Genomic DNA, 26263 nt, shown 5'->3' with positions numbered 1-26263 from the left:
ATTTACTATTATCTATGTTTCAGGCTCTGTACAGATTACAGGAGGGTGCCTCTTGTTAGAACCACACTGACTCTGATGGCTCTCTGATGCTGACGTTTGCCCCATTCCCTAAACTAGAGGTAACTAAACGTGGCTGTGTGAAAGGTGCTGCCATTTAGGCTCTCGACTTCTAGAGTAGCCTGGTTCCAGATTTGTGTTTTGCCATCCAAATCTCTGATTTGTTTTGCAATTCAAATAGGCTAAAGTAACACAAATAACATGCTACTAAATGTTTTCAATATGAATATTCTAAAGACTCTCTTTAGAATAATAATGGAAACTTGAAGGCACAGTTAGGAGCCATGTTTATAAATGAAACAACGATTTAATGCAGGAAGACGAACATTGAGACATTATATCTTAACTCATTTCAAAGATGGAGTCCATGGAGTGATTGACAAACACGTGGCATGTTGTTTTAAGTAAAATGCCTCTTTTTTTTACCCCAAATACTAACCCTCCTATTTAATATTTTATAAAGCAAAGTGCACATTGTGTTTTTGGGTGGATTTTCCCTTTAAAATGCACCTTAAAGCTGCCGTTTGTGTGGATTTTGGCGCCCCCTGTGGACAAAGCTGTATCTTATCTCTGCTGATTTTGTCCTGCACATGCTTAAGTAGTGGTTTTAACAAAAAATCTCATTCTGCTTTCTTTCATATTTATCACTCACTTCAAATTTTTGCCCTGGAAAATGTTAACAAAGGCAGAAGGCAATTAATCACCTCGTCTGACACCTACCCCCCGCCAGCAGTGTAAGGCATTAAAAATAACTAGAAATAATCAATCCTGTTGCTAATGGTCTGGTTTGCTTTTGTAGGTCATATAGCGTCATCAGAATTAATTATAGTGTTTCATAACCAGTGAAAGACTCCTCACAGGAGATTTAAAATGACATACACATACAACTGTGGTAAAATTAGTCGCAATACTATACATACAATTACAACTTTACATCACATAATAAAATTACATTGATTGAAAACGACACGTTTTTCAGAGAGGAAATTTTATTAAAGGCTTCTGTACCTGATTTGAGCTGACAGATTTGTTAAGGAGTGGTTGGAAAATAAAAACAAACTAAAAACAGCCCATAAACATTTGGTGTGTATCTTGATATGAATGGGCAAACTCGCCCTGTTGAGGCAGATCTACAGACAGAAAGGAAGCTCAGGCTTTTGACATTCAAACGATCCATCAGAGCATCTTTGGTTCACTCGCAGTTATGAATCAAACGGCACGTATTTACAAAGTTTTCACAGCAGAGGCCAGTGCAATTTGAAAGTCTTTAAAATCTTAAACCTCATTGTGCTTCGACATAGTACGACGTATTAAAGTGCGTTCTTGCTCAGTAGGTAAGTGCACAGGAAAGTTTGATCTGCAAACAGACACATAATAAACAAACAGAGGTCTGATTCTTATTAAGACAAAGTCCGACAAAACTAATCAGCAGGACTGAATTGAACATTTTTCTCCGTTAATTTGTTCTTTGAAAACTTAGTATCAGGTACAAAATGGCAACTTTATCATTAATTACATTAAAGAGGATCCAAACCAGTGGCTTAAACTCCCATTTGTCCTGAAGTGGTGACTTTAAAGGCACATCAATGACTTTACCTGCTTGTTTAAAGGCACAGTCCAACCAAAAAACACACAAATGCACTTCCTTGACCACAGAGCAATCTCCAGAATACTTCAGTTTGAACACCATCTGTGGAGTTTCAGAGGTTTAGCTGTTGCTTAGGCTAATAAAGTGGAGCTCAATGTTACAGTCTGAGTCCTAAAATAAAAAAATCTACCTTTTAGTTTTTTCCTTTGGCTTGTAGACAGTTATGGGGAGTACTTTGGTAGATACTAGTTCTTTAATGATTCACAGTGAGAAGCGCAGGCACTATTGTGAGTATTTAAAAGGAGGAAAATAAACACTCCAGGTCCAAGAAAAGCAGGTTTTACTGTATTTTCAGGTGAACTGGCCTTTTAAAAGTCTATTAACGCATTAATTAATTGTATCTGTGTGAAAATCAAAGCATCTAGAGTTTGAAAATACAGCTGGAATAGTTTGAGTAATAAAGCAATGAATGCACCTTGTGTCTGATAACTTGGAGTCGCTCATAAATCAGTGCATTTCAAGTTAGAGGGCTAAAAGGGAGCGTTTGTCAAGCTGCATATATCTTTAAATCAAATCAAAATCTTTGCACAATCTAAAAAATAAAGTAAAAACAGAACAGTCATCCAACTTAGTAATGTACAGAAAGCATCAGCCCGAGTATGTACATTAGGTATAACACAGGGCTCTTCACAAACACAAACTCAAACCTTAGGAAACTGAATTGGCCAATATTCACAATTCTCTAACAATATTTACAGTTTTACAAATAAATGTAGAAAGTTTGGAGGCTTGAGCAGGCCAATAAATAATTTTTAAAAAAGGGGGGAAAAGGCTGCATCCACTCTTACCGAAAAGTACTAAAATGCACAGAAGCAGGCACATCGATACTCCCTGAGGCCGATTAGTTAAACAAGCTCAGTCAGTTTCTGTTATAATACTGTTGGTGTCGGATTCATCGAATGTCCTCTTGTAGCGGACAGTAGAGGAGAAGTAGGATCTTTTCTTCTTATAGATGACGAAGCCGATGGTTAAAAGCAGAGCGATGACGACCACGAGGAAGAGGCCGAGCACCACGGGGGAGCCAGCAGACTCTGAGGACAGAGAGCGAAGTTAGTCTGTTTTTAGAGGGTTTTTGTTTTCCCACTGAACAGGATGTTTGAGCTCATGCAGCTTTTATCTGAGCTAAAAGAAGAATATTTGTGGGGGCTTGAACATGCAAAATCATCACTGTTGCCAGTTCAGTTTCATCATTGTTGCTTTTACCTTTGTCGCTGAGGTGACTTTAAAAAGTTGCTTAATCACTTTATTTCTGAGAGTTAAAGAGAGGATTGATGCTACATTCAAGTCTTTAAATATGAAGCAGCTGCCTGTTAGCTCAGCTTAGCGCAAAGACCTGAAACAAGGGGGCATAGCTAGCCTGGTTTCTGTCAAAACAAAATTCACCTCCCAGCATCTTTAAAGTTCACTAAACACATTAGTTCCCGTTTGTTTAATCCAAACAAAATTAGAAGTTTGAAAATGATAATTCTCTGGTCTATGGGCAGATATGTGCCAACCTATTTCTAGTGTCTCTCCACTATATTGAGACCAGTTACTTCCTAGAGTCGCTGCGTGTTGTCTGGTTACTTTTCAGCTTTGGATAGAGACAGACTTACAGATATGATATTTACAGTACAGATATAAGAGTGCTATCTATTTCATTTATCCCCTGAAAAGAAAGAAAGCCAACATGCATGACGAGCGTTACTCACTCGCTCCAGTTTTGCAGACGACACGGCTGTGGCTGGCCTCGCAGTTGACAAGATTCCAGATTCCTTTTTCATCTCCTGCCATCATGACGGCACAGCGGGGTTCCGACTTCTTCACAGTAACCAAACTTTCAGACTTCCAGTTAGAGTAAGCCAGAGTGGAGCCATCCTGCCAGGATGCAGGCTTACCTGAGAGGAGGAACGAGCATATAAAGATACACAGAGAGATACAGGAGGTCTTTCTTACCTCCCTCAATCAGGCTCTACAACTACTACAATCAGCACACGCCAAACTGTCAGCCACTGATGTGGACTAAATATCTTTGCACTATTCACTCTGTTTTTTTGGTACATGTGCCTGAATGCTTGAATGTGTGTGAATACATGTACATCTATCAGGTTGTGTTATGTGTGATAATAGCTATATTATATTCTAATATATCCTATTGTATCTTATTATATCATAACTGTAAATATAAAGATTATTTCTACTTAACACTTGTTTCTAGTGTCTTATCTTTCTTATACAGTATATATATATCCTGTACATGTGTTCTTGTTTTAGTAGTTAAAATCAGCAGAATGGACGTAATATTATCTGTATTATTCTTAACATTTTATACTGTTGTTATCACATGATTGGGTTGGTACCTTGAGAATCGAAGTCCATGTCGAGCCATGCGCGACTTGTGATGAGAGGATCATTCGACATGTAGTTTGAAACAAAGTCGTTCTCCTCTGTGGTTTTTATGGTCAGCAGCTCAGCGTCTGTTAGCAGAAGAACCCGAGAACAGTTGGACTATAGTTCAATAGAATACTAATTATAACCTTTCACACACCGAACAACAGCTCACCCATCCTCTGACAGATGCTCCTGGCCTGCTTTAGGCTGTACACGCTGTAGTTGTAGAAGCTCATGTTGAAGGCGTAGCAGTGATCCTCATGCTGCACCCACATGGACATGCCGTTGCTCTGAGGGCAGCGATTGGCTTCTGGGGCAGCCTGCATTCTGGCTCCTGTTTCATGACAAGACACAATAACAAGATGGACACTTAGCAAAGCCACAAAATAATTACATTAATAAGGTGCATCCTTTTCACAAGACAAATTTGCCAACGTGTCCTCAGAATCATTCCTGCATACTGGACCGTTCTGTACTGACTGTTCTTTCCTCTATAATTAATGAGGAACAATGTGTTTTTATATCTGGTGTCTTACTCTGGGAAGGGGTGGTCATGGTGGTGGTGTAGCAGATGGCTCCGTCTATCAACGTATTGCAGCTGGTCCTCACCCAGACTCCAGCAGGCGTTACAAAAACACAGCTGGCCTCCTGTTTGCCTGAGCTGGAGCCCTCCTGTGAGTCAGAGACGCCGGCTTTGTAGTCAAATCTGGTTCCATCGGACCACTCGTACGCTGAGCCACTAACCTGCATGGGTCAGAAAGAAAGATGTAAGCCCACTTGTTTGCAGATTAAGCTAAATTATGAGGCCTCCAAATGAGATGTACTTTGTATGTGCTCAGTGTCTTGTGAGCTATACTTTTATGAACTGAATGTAGACAGGTGAAAGTCTTACATCCTGGTTCGACAGTCCTATCCAGAGCTTGAAGCCGTCCGTCTTGGCAATAAGCTCCACATGTGCACCGTGCTGGAGGTCGTGGACACTTGCCAGGTGGCCTTCCCGCTGACCACACTCTTCCAGAGCCTGGTACCAAGTCAGCTTCCGGGTTATAACCTCATAAGTTAAGTTGCCATAGTGTCGGAAATCCTGGGCTGACTGGTTGTACTCCCGTTTCATTTCTTGGGAGGGAAAGATTAAAAAAACACGTAAGATAATATTTTTAGAGGGTGGATAGATAAATATGAAAGAAAGTCACGTATGAATCACCGACCATTGTCCAGTTTGCAGGTCACGATGGTTCGTTGTCTGAACTCTGGGAATAAGTTTCGGTTTGTGATGAGGATCCAGTTGCTGTCAACACTGAGACCAGCCAAGAACGGTCCGTCCACATCTGGTCTGCCTTTGGCCCACTTGGAATATTGGACATTTGTGCCGTCGTACCATTTCATCTGGTTATCTACAGCAGAACAAAATCACGTTTAACCCAGACATGAAGACAAAAGGACCAGAGTCAGGAGACTGTACATCTTCACAAACACTGAGGCTGTTACTACACAACACCAACATAGAAAAATATCATCCCAAACAGCTCCAAAAAGTCCGGTTTAGACCTTTTAAATTACAAAAGAAAGACAAAATCCTTACCCACGTTTTTTTAATGTGGTTCAAATACCATATACTGTTAGCATATTGCCTGAAAATGCCAATCAGAGGCCTTTCGAGTGTGCTAGAACTCAAATAACAAAGATCTCTGATACCAGATATGCATCAGGCAAAGTCCCTACTCTAGCTTGGAAACAATTAAAACAAAATTTACATAGATAGTAGCTACATTTTTTGACCAATTCTACTACATTTGCAAAAAGGGTAATAAAATACAAACCGTTTTCATCTTTGAACATCCCCAGCCACACAAACTGCACCAGGTTTTTAAAGGGTAAGAGCTGCTGCTGAACAAACTCATTCTCCTCTTCGTTTCTGATGGTCAGGATGTCTGCATTTGCATCTGAAACATAAATGCATCGTCATCAGCAGTCTACATCAGTTAAACCTCCACATAGGAACATTCACCCAATGTTGCGTCATCCTTACGAAGGTTTTTGCAGGTATCGTGAACAGATCCCTGGTTAAACTTCTCCCATCTGGAGGCAACGAGCTGGAAGGAGTAGCAATTGTTCTTGAAGGGGATCCAATTGGGACCATTGATCTTGTGAGGGCACTTCACTGCTACATCCTCGGGCGGTTTGATGATTTCCTCTGTAACATATAGTTTTACATTTTTGTTTAGTGTCTTCTTGTTAGCTTTCAAACCACACGAAGAGACAGAAAATGATGTACAAGAACATGATCTTGTTGAAATATTGAAGCGCTTCCAACCAAGCATTTAAAAACATGAACTCATGAGACACGACAAATTAAATAACCCCAGGTTTCTGAAGGGTTTATATTTGATCCTTGACACTCAACAAGATTAAATTAAAAGAGGAGAATGGTGACAAAAAGTAATTTGAAAGAACTCTCTACATCCCAACACTTTCATTTCTTTCTCCTGCGAACAAGATCACATAACAGAGTCCAGGACTTCAATTTATACATTATAGACTTAAATAACTTAGAACTCAGCAGTCGTTCTCTTTAATAGCACCCAGAACTGTGACAGCTTTGACAGCCGGGGCAAATCGGGCCCGAAAACCGTGGCTTTATTTTTCTGTTTCATTTCTAACAGACTCTACGACCTGATAGGACACACAGCACTCATCAACAGGAGTGTGTATTTAAAGCTCCTGTGAGGAAGGTTTGTGTTGATTGTGGCGCACCGTGTGGACAAAGCCATACCTCTTATCTTTCTGCTGATACATGCTTAAGTGGTGTTTTTTAACAAAATATCGTACTGTGTCATATGTATCACTCGCATACATTTTTTGCCCTGGAAAATGTAAAGAAAGACAGCGTGCAGATAATCGCTTCATCTGACACCTACCCCCCCACCAGCAGTTTCAGGCATTAAAAATATCTATGTAGAAATAACCGATCTTGTCGCTGATGGTCTGGTTTGCTTTTGTAGGTCATATAGAGTCATCATAACCAGCGGAAAACTCCTCACAGGAGCTTCACACACAGTACAGCACTTCAACCACTGACTATAAACACTCTTAGCTACAAGCCTTCATGTTACTCTAACAAGCTCTCCTACAAATTCACCCACAGAAACAAAAAGGATCCGTTATAAAATGTAACTTATTTCTTATGAGAGGTCGCAAAGAGGGATTTTCCCTTTCTAGAAAATGCCACCACTTGCAGGTATTTGCTTTATGTGGAGGTAGAACAGTCATTTCTGTGTATCTGTACTCACCGTGTGGTTTGTGACAGATAGCGCCCCCGAGCTTCTCCTCACACTCTCTAGCTTTCCAGAAGCCGTCAGTGTCCAGGTACACACAGGATCCAGTGGTGACATCAGAGGACCAGCGACTGAACACAGTGTGACTGTGGTCGGTCCAGCGGTAGTGAATCCCATCCTGAGCACAAAACAAAAGCATAAAGTATTTTAAGGCTCTTGTAAAATAGTGGATGATAGTAAAAGGAACACGACGTCTTTGGTACACTTACGTCTTCGCTAAAAAGGCCAATCCACATAGGCGTTTTGGCACGGCTCACATGCACAGTGAGGGTGGATTGCAGGAAGGTGTCGGCCACACTTGCCAGGTCCATTTTATTTTCCATGCACTGCTCTAAGGCCTCAAACCAGGTGAGGTTTTTGGCAAGCAGCAGGATGGTGTGGTTATTGACGCTGAAGGGCTCTGTGGGGAAGCTTGGCGCCTCGAGTTTATCTGAAATGATGTTTTTAAGAACATGAGGTCATAAGTTGTTATCTAGGAAATGCATGCCTCTTATTAGAGATAACAGTGGAGAGACGGTATGAAATTAGTGGAGGAAGATGTGAAACAGCGTGCAACAGTGGATCTGGGTTGGATTGTTTCAGTTTAACCCTTCGGCCACCAGCCTAAAATAGGTGAGGTTTAAACTGTGTGCATCATTTACTGCCCGTTCAAATGTGTTTTCCACATCAGCCATAAAAAGACATAAAAAGAAGACTATCAGGAGAGGAGCGTGACTCTTTGCAGGCTTTAGTGTTGGAAGTCGAGATTTACCTGCATAGTGCTGACAAACGCCCACATGTTGATATTGTGTGCAGGAAGTGTAGTCCCACGTTCCCAGCATGGCAGAGTTGGGGCTATTCATCATGAACACACACAAATCCATACTTGCTGGATCCCACTTCTATTAAAAAAAGAAATAATTAACCTCTGAAATTCACACGTGGTTAAGTATGTTTCCGGTAAACATTAGCTAACAATTGGAGTAAAGATGATATTGAAATAAACTGGGGCTGTACTGCAGACTGGATAAAGCTAAGGTATATATGTTATTATATATATATAAGATAATGCATGGTAAAGCACAATTCTTTTCATGCATTAAAAGAGAAGTCAATCCACTCACATCGACTTTAATGGCCCTGTGCATGCCCAGGAGCAGGGGGTTAAAATGAAGGTAGTTAACTGGGGACTGGTCCATCCACTCAGGGTCATCACGTTTGATTTTCAGACCAATCCATATCTTGTCCATGTTTCTCATTCTCGGCAAAAGAGTGGTGATGAAGTCTAAAACAGAAACATATATAGTACCAGACATTATTTGTCTTGTTTAACAACATCTGAGGCGTGATGGGTATGTTAAGCATGCTTGTCTTGTCGTCACCTTGCTCCACCTGATCTGATATCGTGACCAATGTTCCCCTCACAGACCGGCATTCATCATTGCCATACTTGAATGTAACCGGTTTCTGGCTCATCATCGGTGTGTAGCACTGGAAAAAAAGATAATTATGTTTATTATATATATATGGATGATGTTAAGTTATTTTATATGCTACCCTGTTTTAAAGACTCCACGCTGCCATTTTGGCCTAGTTTCTCGTGTCGTAGAGATAATGGATGTCAAAATACTTCTAATTTAAAAGGTTAAATTAAATATACACAGAGATGTACAATGGGCCGATTATATTGATAGTATAAAAATACTTTCTTGTTATTGACCGACGTCTATGTGATTAAAACAATAAAATCAGACCTTGTTTCTAAAGGACAGAGAGTCATTTCCACAGGGCAGTCCTCCAGGCTGAGGCTCCAGAGGGTTTATCTCCACTGACGTGATGTTGTGTCTCTCACAGACAAAAGACAGTTGCTGTCGGCAACTGCGCTCATGCTCTGCAAGTAAACATGATAAAAATGTGTGGATTAGTAAAATTACATTATGTGAACTGAGAGCTTTTTTACTCTCTGAAAGGAATCATTTGACCTGTTTTATGCTGTTGTTTGCTTTTCATTGTTATTTTTTCAAGTACTGTAAAACAATACCGATGTGAACAATATACCAGTATAAAATGCAGAGAGAGGTATGTTATTGTGTTATGGTATTTTACCCAGACGATGGTGCTATAATCTGCTATAAAAACCCTCACAACAGTCAACGTTACTGCAGGCTGAGCCCAACTATCGCACAGGTAGCTAGCAGGATTACAAACTCCACATGGTGAAAACAGATGGTAGGCTGTATTTTGTGTGTGTTTATGAATGTGTTTCAAATTAAAATAAGTTGAAATAGTGTTGAAAATTCTTGTATGCATGTTTTAATAATAATAATTAGCTATAGAAAACCTTTTTGCCCTCTGCGATATCCCCAAAACAGACTGCATTTAATATTTTGGTGCGACTTATATTCCAGGTTTTACGGTAAGTAGTTATAAAAAAGTTTGTTGAAGTTACTCCAGCCTTAAAATGATGGATTTTACACAACTGTGTTTAAAGATGATGAGTTTAAAGCTTGGTTTAGAAAAATAATATTTTTAGAAGATTAAATATGAATCCCTTATTTGTTGATGAATAAAACATGTTGATGTTGCTTAACTGATTGGAACATGGATAAATGTGACATCACTTTTACCTAACACACACTTCAAACCAGTGAGAAATGCCAAAACAGAAACACAAATACACAAGTCTCAAGTATGAAAAAAAACACAACTATTCCAATGTTGGCAGAACACTTTGTTTTCCTAAGCACCCCACCTCTCACAGGAAAGGCTGATTGAGAAAATATGTTTTCACTGTTTATTTTTATTCTGTTTTATGGATTAGATCAGATGGAAGCTATTGCTTTGTTTTTTACGTTTTGCAAGGTCAACAAGGTTTTTACTCAAGTTTGAAGAAACGTAAGAAATAAGCCATTTGATCCTCCTGTATCTAAAGCATATTATTTTTCCCTTAACTGTGTGGTATTAAAAACACATAAAACTAAGCCAAATTTAACAGTTACCTTCTTATTCATAGGGATGGATTTCTTTAACTGACTTCAGTTTGACTGAGTCAGAAGTCATCGTAAAATATCACTGAATCAGGCTCAGCTGTGTAGACATGATGATGCTTACTAACCTGGGAATAAGTTTACAGGACTGATGGAGGTGCATCTGCCCAGGAAAGCTGAGTGATAAAAGTACATCTGGGTGTACCTGGAACATGAAATATTTCAGTCACAACAACATCACATTTTAACACAATTATCCAGGTATAAGTATCATGAATATCTGAGCTAAGTGTGTTGACTTACGACATAGGGAATACCCGTCCAGGCTCTCTCAAATCCACCCACCAGCTTTGCCTGGGAGAACTGGACTTCTGTTCAAAACAAAGTACCACATAAAAACAGATTATATAATCGACTTTGGAACTGCTTGTCTTAAACAGGGTTTATGAAAAGGCTTTACAAAAAAAGGAACCTGTCAGGCAGAAATCATAAGAAGAACACACATTAAATAGAAGTCACATTACTTTGAAAAACACAGGATTGTTGACTTAAATAATTAAACAGCTAAACATAAATTGCATTTAGAAAAACCTTTTAGGGGGTTCTCCAGAAATGTAGTAATTCAGTTCTTTAAAGTTGAAGCACTCAGAAGAGACCTGAACTGTGAAGCAAGTTTCTTAAACCAGTTATGACTGATGTTTGTATTCTTCTTTTGTGGTTAGCTCAGAGGCAGAACTTTTCGACTGGTTCCAGCTGTACTCTCATGAAAACTGCCAGCTTTCCATGACCAGAAGATAGTGGAAAGAATATCTAAGATCATTCGGCCCTTCACTTCAACCACAGAGGCCTTCAGTGAGAACAAATATAACCATGGTAAACTGTAAAAAGGCATATATTTAAGTTTTTACCCTTAACTGCACCGACAGTTCATCTGAACTGAGTAAATACAGTTTAATGAAGCGACTGTTGCTACACCCTACAACTGAAATGTCACTGTCCCATAGTAGCTTAGCAGGAAAAACAAGGCATCAAGGCCTGTCAAGCCTCAGCTTACAGGACAAGCTCTAGGTGTGCACAGGACTGTGATGAGGACTGTCTTAAAAACAAAACAAGATTAAGGGAAAAAGTGAAAGTAATGGAACTAACAGGGTGTTTTTCTGCTCTAACAGTAGCCAAAGGGTATTAGCATGCCTTGCTAACCAGGTTAGCCTCAGTCTTTGAACAAACAAATATGTCGGAAACATCAAAAATCAATCTGGAAAACATTTTCACACCAACTCAAGGTGTTTCATAATTAGCATTAGCTTACGATAAGTAGCTACAGCTTATCCAAAATGATTGCGACAGCTGTCCTTTCAGCTGAAAAAATCCACACTAAATGGCATTGTTTTAGAAAAACTACTGAGAATATTGATTAGACAATCTACCAAAATTATCACTGTAAACTGAATTTGTGCCATCCTAGCTAGAACAGTTGTAGGCGTAGTTATGAACAGGGGCGGGGCTTACAAAATGGTCAGTTTGCCTGGTTTGATGGCATTCCTATGTGTCAATAATTACAAGGCCATTTACAGTCTTCTGTCGCTTACTTCTTTTATGTGGTCGTGGATCTTAATGGCAGCCGTTGAGCTCAGTGGTACAGCCAGTTTGCTGCCGTTTGCACCGCAGAAGAGCCCGGCCTCCTCAAAAGTTAGCTTAGGTTCATTCACAAACCAAAACTCCGCTCCATCTACGAAGATAGACGTCTCATGATGTCCGCCTGAAATACACAACAAACAGCCTTTAGAGGGTGACGACAGACACATTACACCAAACCACTGACATGCAAGAATGAAATGATGCTATTAGTAAATTACTGATGGATCCAAATTACAGAATCAAAAAGTTAAACAGACTTTGAACACAGATTCTGGAAAATTCAGTCATTACCAGGATTGTACCACTCTGGGTTCTTCGGTGTCTTTCCTGTTGGAGCATCAAAAAGGAAAGATTTAGAAGAATTTGACATCAAATAAGGCACAAATAACATGATCATGTAGTGTTCCAGTATAGTTATTAAAACACCCCAAAAGAAAGCATCCTTTACTTTACACATAAACACAGCAGTGCTTGCAGTCTTACCGCGGGGTATTTGACAGACCCACTCCAGCCTGGTGTCACAGTGAAACGGTGTGGCGTAGAAAGGCGTGGGAGGCAAGTCGTGGAGCAGAAACACAAACAGGTGTTTCAGTGTGCTCTTTGCCGTCTAATGAGGACAGATTGTTTACACAATTATTATCATAAAAGAAGTACACAACAAAAGCAGTATCATGACTGTGACATTGAAGTGAAGCCTCTCTTTCTGACAACACAATCATTAACTGAGGCGACCTAAATAAGACTGAAGGTCAACAGCAACAGAGAATCAGCCGGCAGGCACTCCCTTATGTGTGAGAGATGAACCACTGTTCTGTTTAGCGGTCTCTTGTGGGATTTAGTTTCAGGACAGCATGAAGGACATGAAATCAGTGAGTCAAAGGGGGGCAGATTTGAGCTCAAGCCCTCTCCTGACTCCCACAAGCAGCTGAGCAAAGGGCTTTGATTCAAAGATCAAGCAGTAAAGTTTGGATAAACAGACACAAAAAAAGAAAGAACCGGGTCTATATATTAAATCTTTATAAAGGCAAATGCAAAATATATCTCTCTCTTAAAGTCTCCTTTTAGTAGTATTAAGTAGTATTAATGGATCAAGCCCACCTGGAATGCAGTGCAGTGCCGATTGTATGCATCATCCTCATGGAAATCTTGGTGTAAAACATCCATGGATACCTGTGGAGACATTGAATCAGACCCGCAGAAATAAATGAACACAGAGAGTTCAAACCAGATATGGTGTGTTTGAAATAAATGTTTTATTACAGTATTATAAAAGTGTTATAAATTAGGAAACAAGTTATTTTAAAAAGAAACTCTGTCTGTGATATGATTCATATTATCCTCAATGCACTTTGATTTTCTGACTCTATTTAAGAATTAATTATCTTGAAGTAGAGTATCATATCATCAATGTATTTTGATAAACGCTGAACGATGTCATTTAAAAAAATAGATCTAAAAGATATATACCATATGTCTTACAACATGTTAGGGGTTATGGTTTATGGTCAGGGTGATACTCACAGGCTGCCCGTCGCTCCACTGCCAGGAGCGATCGGCAGGGTTCCTCCTGTTCAGGCCGACCCAGAAGTAACGGTTATCACTGCGACAACAGAATATAAAACCACTCTCAGTGAGGAAACTTTATTAAAAGATCAGGTTCACATTTTAAATGGGATGTTGTCATTTTATTGTGAGATACAACAGTTTAAAATTGACTCAGCTCAACTGGTATGAATGTTACTATGGAGATGGTTTGCATGTATTTTAAGTGCTGAATGTTTCTGTGATCTATGAGGGGAAGTTGAACTCTGAGGTCTGCTCCTATGAAGACAAACCAACATGTTTGGCATGCATCTCTCTAAGTGACTGAAAGTGTCCAGTAGAGAATGATAAGCACAACCCCCCGCCCACACACATATTCTCCTGCACGCAGTGTGTTGAAGCAAAGCTAGATAAATAAAGTCATGCTAATAGTGCTAAGAGGAACACATGCAGTTCTAGATGCATGTGTCTCAACAGTACCTGATGGTTTCTCTCATGATGCTGTGCAGGGTCCTCATCTCAACATGATTCGTGAAGCTGGGCAGGTTGGCTCCCAGAGCCTGACAGAACCTCTCAGCCTCCTCCCACGAGCGCTTCCTGCTCAGCCTTTCCTCATGAAACACCTGAAGAAGGTAAGGCAACAACTTACTGCAGCTACTTCAACTTTACAATCAATGTAACAGACTGTAACAGATTGTAAAAACTGACCTACATATTTCATAATATATTAGCTTTAGCGATGAACTATTTTTTTGTTTCTGTCATCCATACTTAATAGTTGTGTTCTGTTTTGAGTGACTGGAGACATTTTTATAAAGTTACTTCCCTTCTGAGAAAAATTAAAATGGCACTCCTAAAATTGTCAGATACATGATCATTTAATTCCACGCATTTCTCTTCATCGTCAGAAACCTGCCACTTACATTACCAGTAAGGCAACTCGACCACCGGCAGAGATATTGGTGTGCTATGCTAGCAGCAGCTAATGTATCTTGTAGTCTGTAGAAGAACGTAGAAGTGGCTGTAGTAGTCTGGTAAGCTTCTTTGTTACTCTACATCCACAGATTACGTTCCTTTTTCTTTTAGTCTTTAGACCCAACTGAGTCCGACTCAAAAGACATCACTTGAGACAATTATCAGATTTCTAACAGCTACTCTCTCAAGAGCAACAAAAGTGTTTAAACAGCATTTTTACTTCATATGCAGTGGTACTCCCCAAGGCCTGTTAAAGAGATGTAGCACCTTTGCTAAAAAACTCCTTATGGATGAGAAAGTCTACACGACCACAGGTGCTGAAAGACACAGACACACACACACACACACACACCTTGTAGCAGTACTTGAAATTTGGTTTGGATATCCATCCATCAGGACAGCTCATGCTGAGGTTCAGCGCAGGCTCTGGAGGCGGAGGTGGACCGAGGTCTGTCCTACAAATGGTGCCCGCCTTAAAAACAGTGCAGTCTTTCACCTCCCACTTGCCAATGGGTTTCGCAGTGGAAATCACTGCACAACCACTGCCCAGTTCTGAAATACACAGGGTGATAAAACAAGGTGAGGTGAAATGTTTTGTTTCAAATCATTCATAGGTTTTTACCAAATAAAATCACGTATATTTAAACATATCTCTATGCCTGCATTTGGACATGCCTGGTACGCAGACATTATCGATGGACACAAAACTTTCAGAGGACCTTCAAAACTTAATTTTGTTGTTTAGCTTTAGCTCGTCTCTTAATTAGGTTCCCATCATGTGATATAACTTCTGGTGGCTTTCTGTACACTTGGATCACAGTTGTGTGGCTCTACATATGCAAGACACACATTTTGATCACGTACGCAATTGTGTAAGATACTGCAGGCATAAGTAGGGATGCACGATATTATTGGCACATTATCGGTGTCTGCAGATTATGGCTTGAAAATAAACACATCAGCATCGGCATAATTATGCCTAAATGCTCAATGAATCCCTAAAAAAGCTTGACGTAATGCTACGACATTAAGTGCACCACACCTGTTCCGTCCTGTCTAAGTTGTTGATAGAGAAGAACTAATTTTTAGGAGTTAATCGAACCACCTTGAAACCTCCCACTACAATCTGTTATGACATGGATAGTAGTAGTAGTGTTGTGCTGGTCCTGCTTCAGGTACTGAGTGGAACAGATGAGTGTGGTTTGTACTAACCTTGCATGGACCCGCCCCAGTTGGTGTATGTAACCACGCCCGGGGATCCATCCTGGCTCTGCCACTGGAACTCCCCTGTGTTGTTAACGTCCTGCAGCCCTATCCAAAAGTACTGAGGTTCTGTGCTGATGTGCTCAGCGAGAAGACGATTGATAAAGGCCTGCTCGAACCTGGAATGAACAGTCAATTATGAGTGTCTCTTCCCTGCACAAGAACAGTGTGCAGTTGTGTTAAAGAACCATGTGTGAGTTATTCCCCCTTACAGTCAGAAATAGAGGTTTTATATTAACATGGCAGATGAAGCTTTTTATATGAGCAGCAGCTGAAGAGTGTCAGTGTCAGAGTATGTATTTCCAATACCTGTTTCTTATAGTGACGTTACAGCGGTCTTTGAAGAGTACTTGTTTGGTGTTTAGTTGATAACAGGAGTTTCCATGCCTCCTCCAACCCTGAAAACAAATTAAATGAGCATTACGGTCCTGAATCTGCAGTCTTTGGACCTACATAAAGACATGCATGATGAGCCTGCAACAAAATGTAAAAGGGAATTCAAACTAAAGCTCATCAGCTCGTGTCTACAATACTCACATCCTCATAGCGACATCCGGCCTGTGTGGCTGATTCCTTGACCGCTCCTTTCTTCTGACACATAAAAGGTTGCCTCACTGAGCAGTTCTCCACCCCCCAATGATGAAGCTGCGGAGAACAGAGGCAGGTTTGATTTTACAGGCCTTACATAAACAAACTTATGCAGCAGATCATAAAAGGACAGAAACCAAGCCTTGGAAACACACACACAAAGGCTGAATAAAATGGGTGGGGTTTTATATAAATACACACACACAACACACACCTCTCCAGAGTAGAAGACACAGCTGGTATCCTGTGTGGGCTGAACTGGTTGGTTTATGTCCCAGTACGTGAAGGTGACAGGTGCCTGGTCGATCCATTTGAAGACCGTGGGGTTTACACCGAATCCGATCAGACCGATCCACACGTCCAAAAACTGGCCATCTGATGGACAGTACGCACATCAGAACACCACTTTATGGAAATGTTCAAATCAAACCGCCCTGGCGGCGGTCTAGTGAGAGACCGTTTTGAATTTCTTTAATGTACCTGAATGGAAATTGGTGCTGATCATCTCTTTGCTGTCTATGGAGTGAAAACTGGCCAGAGAGCCTCCTCCTCCTCCCTCGGTGAGGTTACAGTGCAGCAGGGCTTCTGTAATGTTTCGAGGTTTGTCCTTGACTAACTTGTAACACCAGCCGTTCCATGGGACCCAACCATCCTGACACACTGTTTCTTTATACACAAGAGACTCTGTACAGGGGGAGCAAGAGGAGACAAAGGGGAAGTCAGGTTTGCTTTAACTACTCATCGCCAAATCACTTATTTGACTCCAACAGAAACAGAGGGCGGGATTTTATTTCCAGGAAACTAAATATAAGTCAGCCGTCATGTTAGCTGGAAGAACGAAACATTTTAAAAAAAGAAAAGAGGAAGAAGCAAAACTCCCGCATTTCTTTTAGTTTTTACTTAGTAGCAGATGTGTTGGTAACGTGCTAAACAAAAATGAACAACATGGTTAACATTACACTTTCCTGACATTAGCGTGGTAAGATAGTGATTAGCCCCTTTTACATTGCCAGTTCAAGGCGGGATTATTACGCCTCTGTTACGTTTTGTCTTCTTTGTAAAAGGCACAGAGGTGGAATGGTGGGGCGAAGTCATTCCACCTCTGAGCCGGCATCAGAGGTAGTAACAGAGGCGAAACGGCATCAGTGTAAACAGCGGAACCGGCAGGGTTGATTTTTTTTTGTATACTTTGTTATGTATACAATATTGCCAGTGTAATGTTTTGTTTCTGTCTTATTAGGGAAAGTTGTGGTTGGGTTCTTTGTTCTTGTCATTTTAGTGATAAAAAACAGTGTTTACAAAAAGGTGGCATGGCGACGGAGCTTCATTATAGCGCTGTGGTGGAACTGCAATGTAAAAGGGGCTAATGTGAGCATGTTAGCATTGAGTACAGCTTAGAAGGGCTGCTAACAGGCTGTTGAGACTTGGTTGTATTTTGTAGAGGCCCTCTCCCACTGGTCAAAAAACCTGCTAACACCCCGGCTTTTTTGCTCAGTGGGAAAGGCATTCAGATCGGGTCAAAGACTCTGCAGTAGACCCGTCTAATTATTTCGCCTCGGCTCCGATCGGCAATGAGGGGAACACAAAACCCGGGGTCGACACGCTAAACTCTACCCCCCTTTCCGCTATGACGCACATTGAAGTTGAGGAGCAGAAGGTGAGGAGATGCAGCAAAATTACCTGTTGTTTCTGTGTGAGAGGCGTTGACAGTCTTCTTGCAGATGTATGGCAGCCGCTTGTTGCACAACTCAGATTCGTAAGTCTTATTAATGTTCAGGACTCCACAGTCTGACGCAGTAATACCAGGGGTGGACTGCACTCCTGTCAAACACACACACACACACACACACACATCAAGTAAAAACAAAATTACATACTGACTTTGACAGCAGAGTAGAGGCATGTCTAAGTTGCTATAGTAACAGCTTAACATAGTGCTGGTAGTAGCAACATTTACATGCGACAACAAGGAGCTCATATCAGTAAAAGGCCAGATGGCTGCTGACATTCAAACTACAGTGGAAGAACAGCACCAGAAAACAGCCAGCATAACACAATAGAGAGAAGGTTTCATAAAGGCTTCCATTCAGAGCATTTAATGGGTTATTCAGCAACACTAACAATTCCAATGCCACACTGTGTCCAAAAACAAGGCACAATCAGCTTCACTTAACACTGGCCTCATTGTTTCTCTGACTGTCACCAAGTCTCAGTTTATTAGTTTTTAGAAGGGCAGCACCAACAGCAGCAACAGGAAGCAGGGGTTAGAGTGCAGGTGTTTCAGGAAGCTGTAACTGGTTCACTATGGTTATGTAGCACCTATGACTGCAGATTAAAATCCTTTGGAGGGAGTGTTTTCACATTTATCTTACAGTTCAGAAGAAGCAGACAGGAAACAGAAAGAGAGAGAAGGTGTTCTGACGTGCAGCAACTGTCATTGGTTGACAGCTTAGACGTCATATTGGGGTTATGTGGCTTGTGCTGCAACCACAGAGCTACCAAGGTGCTCCGAGTTGCAAAAGCTAAGCACCTTTTTTTGTTTATTACCAAAAAGGCATTTTATACTGTCAGACATGGGGCAAGGATTTGAAAGCAACAAAGAAGAAAGACAAAAGAGAAACACAGTCACCATCATCACTCGTTCCCCATTGCAGCATGGAGAGAGGGGAGCCGTCTGACCACTGCCAGCCCTGAGAAGTGTCCAACTGGTGAAGGCCGATCCACATCTTCTCAGGCATTTTGTCAAGGCCGGCCAAAACTGCACAATGCAACATCAAAGGACAGAGGGTCATACGTTTATCACAAGGAAATAATATTGATATAATATTCCCAAAACAAGTTAGCGGCACAAATGCAAGGCACAGTTGCAACAGCGCTGTGCTGTATAACAGCGTTAAGTTCCCAACATGAGATATTTTGGATGCTAGACGTGTGACATCCAACAGACATAGGATGTTAGAATATAGTCATAAAAACTGCACAACTTTTTAAACAAAAGATAGATTTATTAATGACAAATCCTGATAAATATAGAAGTAAAATGTCTAGATTGTTTAGCTTAATTTAAGCATTTCTGGGGCACTCTAACTGTATTTTTGTCTATGGTATTTGATATCATTTGATGTGCTTTATTTCACTTAAAATCTATTTTTGTATTCTGTTATTTCTTTGCCTCTAATGCTGAAATTCACTATATACAGTACATGAAAATCATTTGCCCTGAAACTATGTCATAGGCATGATGAACAGGATTTAAAAAACAGAAAGACAGATGATGAACAACAAAACTAAAAGGAGGAAGAAAAACTAGACAAAAGGACTTCTATCTCAACATCCAAGCTTGCACCACTTCTGAGTAGCCAATTGCCACATTGTGGGACAAATTCAGGGTAATAACAGACAACAACCCCTGACCTGTTTCTACTGAAAGCGTGCAGAGGATTTGCAGAACTAAATGCGTGGCAGCTTTTCAAAATGAGACCTAAGTGCGAACGAGGTCACGCCTTGCTACAGTAAAGAGTTTTTTTTAGTCACGCTAGCTTAGCTTCACGTTTCTGTTTTATTTTCTTTGAGTACAAGAAGAGTACAATAAGAAGGAAGAGCTAAATAATACACACAATATTGTGAGTACGTGTTTCTCTTCCTGCTCTGTCTCTTACTGGTTACTCAAACAGACGGGGCAAGGGTGGCTTTCAAAGTGAAACTATTTCCTTCACAGTTCTCAAATATTATAAAAATGGTTCCTGAGCTTTGAGAGATGCAGGCCAGCTAATACATTTAAAACAGGATGTATTTCTATTTTTTCCATAAGCTCATAGGTGCAGAAGACACAATGAAGTGATGAATAATAAATCAGTCTTACATGTTTTGGAGTGAAGATCTTCAAGCTCAGTCAGACTCAGCAGGTCGGCTCCCTGACTCCGACATGAATCCAAAGCTTCCTGCCAGGGCACTGTGGCTGTGGAAACAAACTCATAGCAGGAGTCCCCTTCCGGCCCGGTGAACAAAGTCTTGCAGCCCTCCTCTGCAAACAGGGTCAGTGTGAAAAATATATATCATATTTGTGTCCTGGAAAACGTACAGCAATTGCAACAGAAATTGAGACATATGTAGACACTACAAAGCTGAAATCTTTCAAAATGGGCTGCTCAATCAGTCTCTATAATTAATGTGTTAAAAGTGAAACTTAAAAAGTGCAACATGCCAGGTGTTAGACAGATCCCCTTCTTTGGGTCTTGGTCAAAGTCTGACGAGGTGGCACACCAGGACATTTCAGGATTATCTTGATCTGGGAGACATCCGTGATACCAGCTGCTGTTGAATTTGAAGGGGAACTCACAGGGCGCGCCGGCAGAGTTCCCATCGGTGGTGTGGACAACTGCACAGAGAGGAGCACAAGGACCTGTTAGAAGCCTCTGTGATGATGTCACTTACTTGGGAAACTCTGCTTGATAGAAACTTGTTTGTTTATTAACAACAAAACCACAGGACAGAGGACTTTAAGACTTTAAGTTCGGCCTAACATTTGTTAATGATTAATACATTTAACACTTAATGTCCATAGATTTAGACAGGTGTTTTACTTTAGACAGGTGCAAATATTTTATTTAAACTCACTGACAAAAGCATCTTGTGGATGCATCAATATGCCAGTGTCGATCCTTTCCATTTAGATGTTTTATATTTCATGGCATAGAGAGAATGCATCACTTGAGCTTGTTTTCTGGGCCAAAATAATAATGAATATAAACGTCCCTATTATGTTTGGACAACAATTCCTACTGAAGTAACACAATTTGGATCGACTGTCAATCACTATTTTTATAATGCTACTGTATGTCTGACTTTTTTTAACAATATATTTACTGGTTTTTAGAAATTCTATGAAAATTACAACAGAAAAAGACAGATGACGAAAACCACATAAAAAACGAGCAAAAATAAAATTTAAAAAAAACAGTCAAACAAAACTAAACAAAAACAATATCTGAAACAGTACAGCATAAAACAAACAAAAGTAGTTTTTTACAGTGGTCTGATCCAATAGAATAAAACACGTTTTGGGATATAATGGATGAAACACAGTGCCACAAGCCAATTAGTAATCTTGTGCCACCACCCCACATGTACACAAATCATAGTAAATTACCCAGAGAACCCCTCGTTAGCCAGCATTTCACCTACATTACTCCGCTCAACAAAGTCCAAAAGTTTGAAAGTGTCTTATTTACCCTTAACCATATATGTTACCTCTTCCATTGTAAAGCAAGTCGACATTTCCTTAAGCCATTGACCAATACTAGGCCTGTTCACACTTTTCCAGGCAAGAGCTATTAAGCGTTTTGCTTGCAACAAGCACTTATCTGTTAGTGCTTTTACATTGTTTTACAACCCCAGAATAAACACAACAGAGGTCAATTTACTGACCACTTTTTTGCAGTCCTAAAACAATGAAACAAAGTCCCTCTGGAGTTATTGCACTTGTGGCATAAATCTGGATTCATACTTTTACTCGTGTAACTTAGCAGGAGCTACATATGTTCGCATCAACCAGTTGTATTGTAAAAGTTTTAACCTAGTATTCACAGTCTGAGTCTGAGCCTTAGACTGTATGTCTTACTAATAATAACCTAACTTTCACAGATCGTACTTGTAAACATTTGCAAATTCTAAGGTGTGTTTTTTGATAAGGTAGGGTCAGCTGATTCCTGCACAGAGCAATAACTATGAAACGAAAGTGAAAGCCACGATTATGTTTCACTCACTGCACCACGCAACCCTGCTACATGACTGCATGTGTACTACTGTAAAGCACCCTGGAAAATTCCCCCAAAACTCAGAAGACAGTTTATATCTAAGACACTCAAAGGTTTCAGAGGAAGACCTAGCCTTTAACCTGGAGTTTTAAACACCATGATGTTACCTGACATTAAGGAACAATAATTGATTGGAATGAGGATTAGATTAGAGGCAGGGTTTAAAATGTACAAGAACCTGTTTAGAGTACAAAAGTCAGAGGAGGCAACACCTTATTTATAAGGACGTAATGTTTCAAAAGGTAGAAGGACACACACAATCAGGGTGGAATCTCTGTCTGAACTTAAGGTGTTACACTCAACACAAACTGAATTAACACCACTTTTATTTCCTGACTGCATTAGCTAGCCCCCAGAGCTCCGTAACGGAAGCTTGAAGCTCTTCTCACAGTGCTCAGATCTACAGTATGTACGCAGTTTCTCTCTCTGATAAGATAAAGGAAACCACACTCACCGCGATACGGCCTGTGGCAGATGTTGTCCTGGGATCCTCCTCTTACCCAAGTATCATTAGCGGCCCGTTTGGCGGAGAACTTGCCATCGCTGGCAGACAGACCCATCTCATAAACAGTGTGAACAGCTCCTTCAATGCAGCGCCACCGCAGAGGGGTGCTGGAGCCACAGTCCACCAGGGACAACGTCTTGGACGGGACGTCCAACGCCAGGCAGAGGGACGTGGCCACATGGAAGAGCCGGTGACCAGATCCCCACTTCCACAACTGGGTCCTGCTTTTTGGGTCACAGGGGGTGAGACTCAGGTTTGTGGAATCCCCCCAGCCCAGGCACTTCTCTGTGCTCGCATGCTGGATGGTGAAAGCATCCTCGTCTGTGGTAATGGGACAGGAAACAGTTTAAAAACTGACCACGTTCACTTCAACATCTGCTGAGAGCCTTTTATTACCAACAAGATTTTGACGCCGCTCTGCCATGAGTTTCCACTCTAAAATGATTTGACAATAATTTCAACAGCTCACATTTCACAGGAGTAACAGGGCTGTAGCTACAACTTAGATCATTGAGATAATCTGTGTTTTTGTCTGAACCTGGACTTGTTTTGAATTCTTTCAGATTGGCGAGAGATTGCAGAAGGATTAATTACATTTTTGGAATAGCGGGTGATTTGCAATTAGTCACATTATGCCTAGGAAAATTCCCAGAATCTTTTTTAAATACTTTTGACTAAATCACAACAAAGACATGGCTGTAGGTTAATTCTCCGACAAAGGATGGTTGAACTGCACTTTTCAATGAAATAAACTGGCTGGAGAAACTGACCTTTATTTTAAGACTAGGATTTTTAGCAATATGCAAAACAGCAGGTCTGAATCTAATTTCATTGACCATTAGTCCATCAATTATCCTCTAGATTCATCTATAATTTATTTGGTCTATAAAGAATTGTTGATCAGTGTTTCCAAATGCCCAAAATAACGTTTGCAAATTACTTGTGTGGTTCATAAGCTAAAGATATTCAGTTTTCTGTCATAACGGACTAAAGAAACCAGGAAATATTCATATTTAAGAGATTTAATTCAAATAAAATTGAATTATCTTTCTGGAGAAATGTGTATGTAATCAATAATAGTTGGCAACTAGCTGATGAATCACTGAAGCTCTAGAAAACATGACTATGTAGGCCTACAGTATACAGTATTTGTCACTCTCTCACTTGACGGGTTTCTACATGGGCTGTTTCCAATATTCAGTATCAAGACTCGTGTTTAATTTAAAAATAAATATAACAGTTTTGCTTAACTATTATGAATAATTGCAGCGACATAGTACGCAGCAAACAGATTAAAACTGCTGGTACACAGACGTCCTAAAATAGAAAACAATATCATGTTACTGCTTCACTGTATAGTATTGCAGCCATTCAGGCCTGCAGTGTTGTCCGCTACTAATGAGCATAAGCAGCATCTGCCCGACATAAAGACACAATAATGAGAGCTGTTTACTGATGTAACACTGACTTACACAGAGGAGCTGCTAGGAGGGAGGGAGGAATGAGTTTGCAATTTGTTTGACCTGTCATGAGTCTGGTGTGGCATCATACTCACTGGGGGATGGGAACAATGACCAACCAGAAACTAACTAGCGAACTATTATAACTAAAATCTGGTTTGTATCTGCCTGCGCGTGAATTAAGTCTATCATTTTAACAGCTTTTGTCCCCGAGTCATGTCGCGCTTCTGTGCACGAAGTTATTATCCAACGGAATCGAAAGTGGACGACACACACGGCTCAGTCAGAGTTAAAAAAAAACATGAAAAGTCACGCAGAAATGAAAGCAACATGTCGAAGCTTGAGGTTGATACTTACCAAAACCTTTCGCGTAAACTGGTGAGCAAGTCCCAAACAAAACAGTTGACTCCAACAACAAACAAAGGCAAAGTGTCGCTTCGGCTAATTTCAGCATGGTCACTGAAGTCTTTTTGTTGGATTCATAAAGAATCTGTCCTCCCGGAGTGCTGACCACTAAATATAGGCCAATCGATGACTGAACTCCAAAGCGAAAGTGATCAGATAAGTCCACTAACCCAGTTAACCCAACTGTCAGTTGTGTTATCCACGGTCCCGCTCCAAAGGCTCTGTCAAGCTAGCACGAGCCGGGGAAATTAAGCTAACTTCCGGTTTAACGTACAAAAATAAAAACAAACTGGTCATAACGAAATTATATGGAGGCATATTTCTACACGGAAAAGCAATTAATGACTATTCGATCAGATATTAAGTTAAAATTATAAAATATTAAACAAAAAATAAAATAATACATTATATATTATAATTATGATTTGAAAATAATAATAAAAAAATGTATGGAAAAAACTTCAAAAACGATTTGCTAAAACAAATTCATATGAAAGAAAAATACGATTTACTAAGTTAAACTCATGACTTACTAAAAACAATTTCTAGTTAAATAGATGCAATGTAAAATTAATGATTTACTGTATCAACTCAAATAAATGAAAATAAGTATGACTTGCAAAGATATAATTTTAAAAAATTGAGACACTAAATACAAAATCCCATAATTTTTAATTACCTTACTAAAGAGCTTGATATGCCCAACTTTTATGTCTTCTTTTATGTATATTTCATCGTCTTACCATGGCAGTATAGATATAATTTCAATAATTCGCTAAATTACATGCGATGATATAACATAAGCATAAACAGGACTGTCTGCCTGTACGGCAACTTTCATGTAAGACTTTAATTATGAAGGCGAAATTACTCGACTTCCGATTCTGCCTTTATATTTTCAGTGTCTTTACTGTCGTGTCCTCCCTTCACAGTTCTTGACTGCATTTTCTCACATACCCACTTCACGCCCACTCGGTTGTTTCCGTCAACTAAATGGCACGCATGTTGTGTTTTATATCTAAAAGCTCCAGCGAAAGTCCCAAATTCAATTAACAGCATAGCATCCATTTGTTGTGTTGTTTGTGTTTTTATATGTAAACGTAGCAGCTGGTATGAATTATTAATTACTTTACATCCTGATGTCAGAAACTGTCAGAGAAACTGTCGATAATACAGCTGCACTTTGCTCTCATATTTCCATTGTATAGCGCTGCCAAACGCTGATACCCTTTTTAAGACAGTCTAATGGCTTGCACTTTTTTCAATTTAGATCAATAAAAAACGAGGAGATTATTATATTTTTACATAAAGGCCTACAATCTTAGCATTGTCTCCACAGAGACAACAATTGTGGTCTTGTCAGTAATGTAAGCCACTGATAGATGTTTGGACCACTGTTACTATCACAAAGTGCTTCATAATTAAGATAAATAATCTTATATTAAAATAAAATAAAAACAATGATATATTTGGCCTAATACAGTTTCAAGGCTATCTGGTTGTTCTTGTTCACGTAAATGTTTTTTCAATGTCACTGGATTAGACTTTTCTATAAAGACTAAACAGCAAGGCATTCCTGGCCTTTAATATGCCAGCTGAAGTGATGGCAAAACACTACAGTACAAGCAAGCCTGTAGTATTTAACTAATAAAAGAAAACTGCAAACACCTAAACCAACAGAGGGTATGCACAGTG

The 26263-nt window shown here is 40.0% G+C and overlaps 1 protein-coding gene across 1 annotated transcript; it reads right to left on the bottom strand.

Annotated features, from left to right (window-relative positions):
• Positions 1 to 461: 461 nt before the first annotated feature.
• Positions 462 to 24736, bottom strand: ly75 (lymphocyte antigen 75). Its single transcript, XM_069664548.1, has 35 exons — positions 24521 to 24736; positions 22653 to 23024; positions 20587 to 20760; positions 20245 to 20406; positions 19012 to 19140; positions 18063 to 18203; positions 16863 to 17066; positions 16597 to 16757; positions 16332 to 16439; positions 16104 to 16192; positions 15744 to 15913; positions 14884 to 15083; positions 14037 to 14179; positions 13536 to 13614; positions 13113 to 13184; positions 12498 to 12621; positions 12306 to 12341; positions 11966 to 12135; positions 10680 to 10747; positions 10505 to 10581; positions 9144 to 9280; positions 8772 to 8880; positions 8514 to 8674; positions 8162 to 8291; positions 7620 to 7840; positions 7366 to 7528; positions 6105 to 6269; positions 5896 to 6018; positions 5284 to 5469; positions 4968 to 5191; positions 4612 to 4819; positions 4248 to 4409; positions 4045 to 4161; positions 3397 to 3582; positions 462 to 2736 (listed from the first exon to the last, which is right to left on the bottom strand). Exons 1-35 carry the CDS (start codon positions 24615 to 24617, stop codon positions 2561 to 2563), a joined length of 5244 nt encoding a protein of 1747 aa, XP_069520649.1. The 5' UTR covers positions 24618 to 24736; the 3' UTR covers positions 462 to 2560.
• Between the last annotated feature and the right edge of the window lie 1527 nt (positions 24737 to 26263).

This window comes from Semicossyphus pulcher, unplaced genomic scaffold (genome assembly GCF_022749685.1).
Source record: "Semicossyphus pulcher isolate SPU_LCO1_2020_fin unplaced genomic scaffold, fSemPul1.0.p SCAF_1, whole genome shotgun sequence".
Taxonomy (NCBI): Eukaryota; Metazoa; Chordata; class Actinopteri; order Labriformes; family Labridae; genus Semicossyphus; species Semicossyphus pulcher.
The sequence above is the reverse complement of the archived record's forward strand: the minus strand, read 5'-3'. Positions and strand labels throughout refer to the sequence as shown.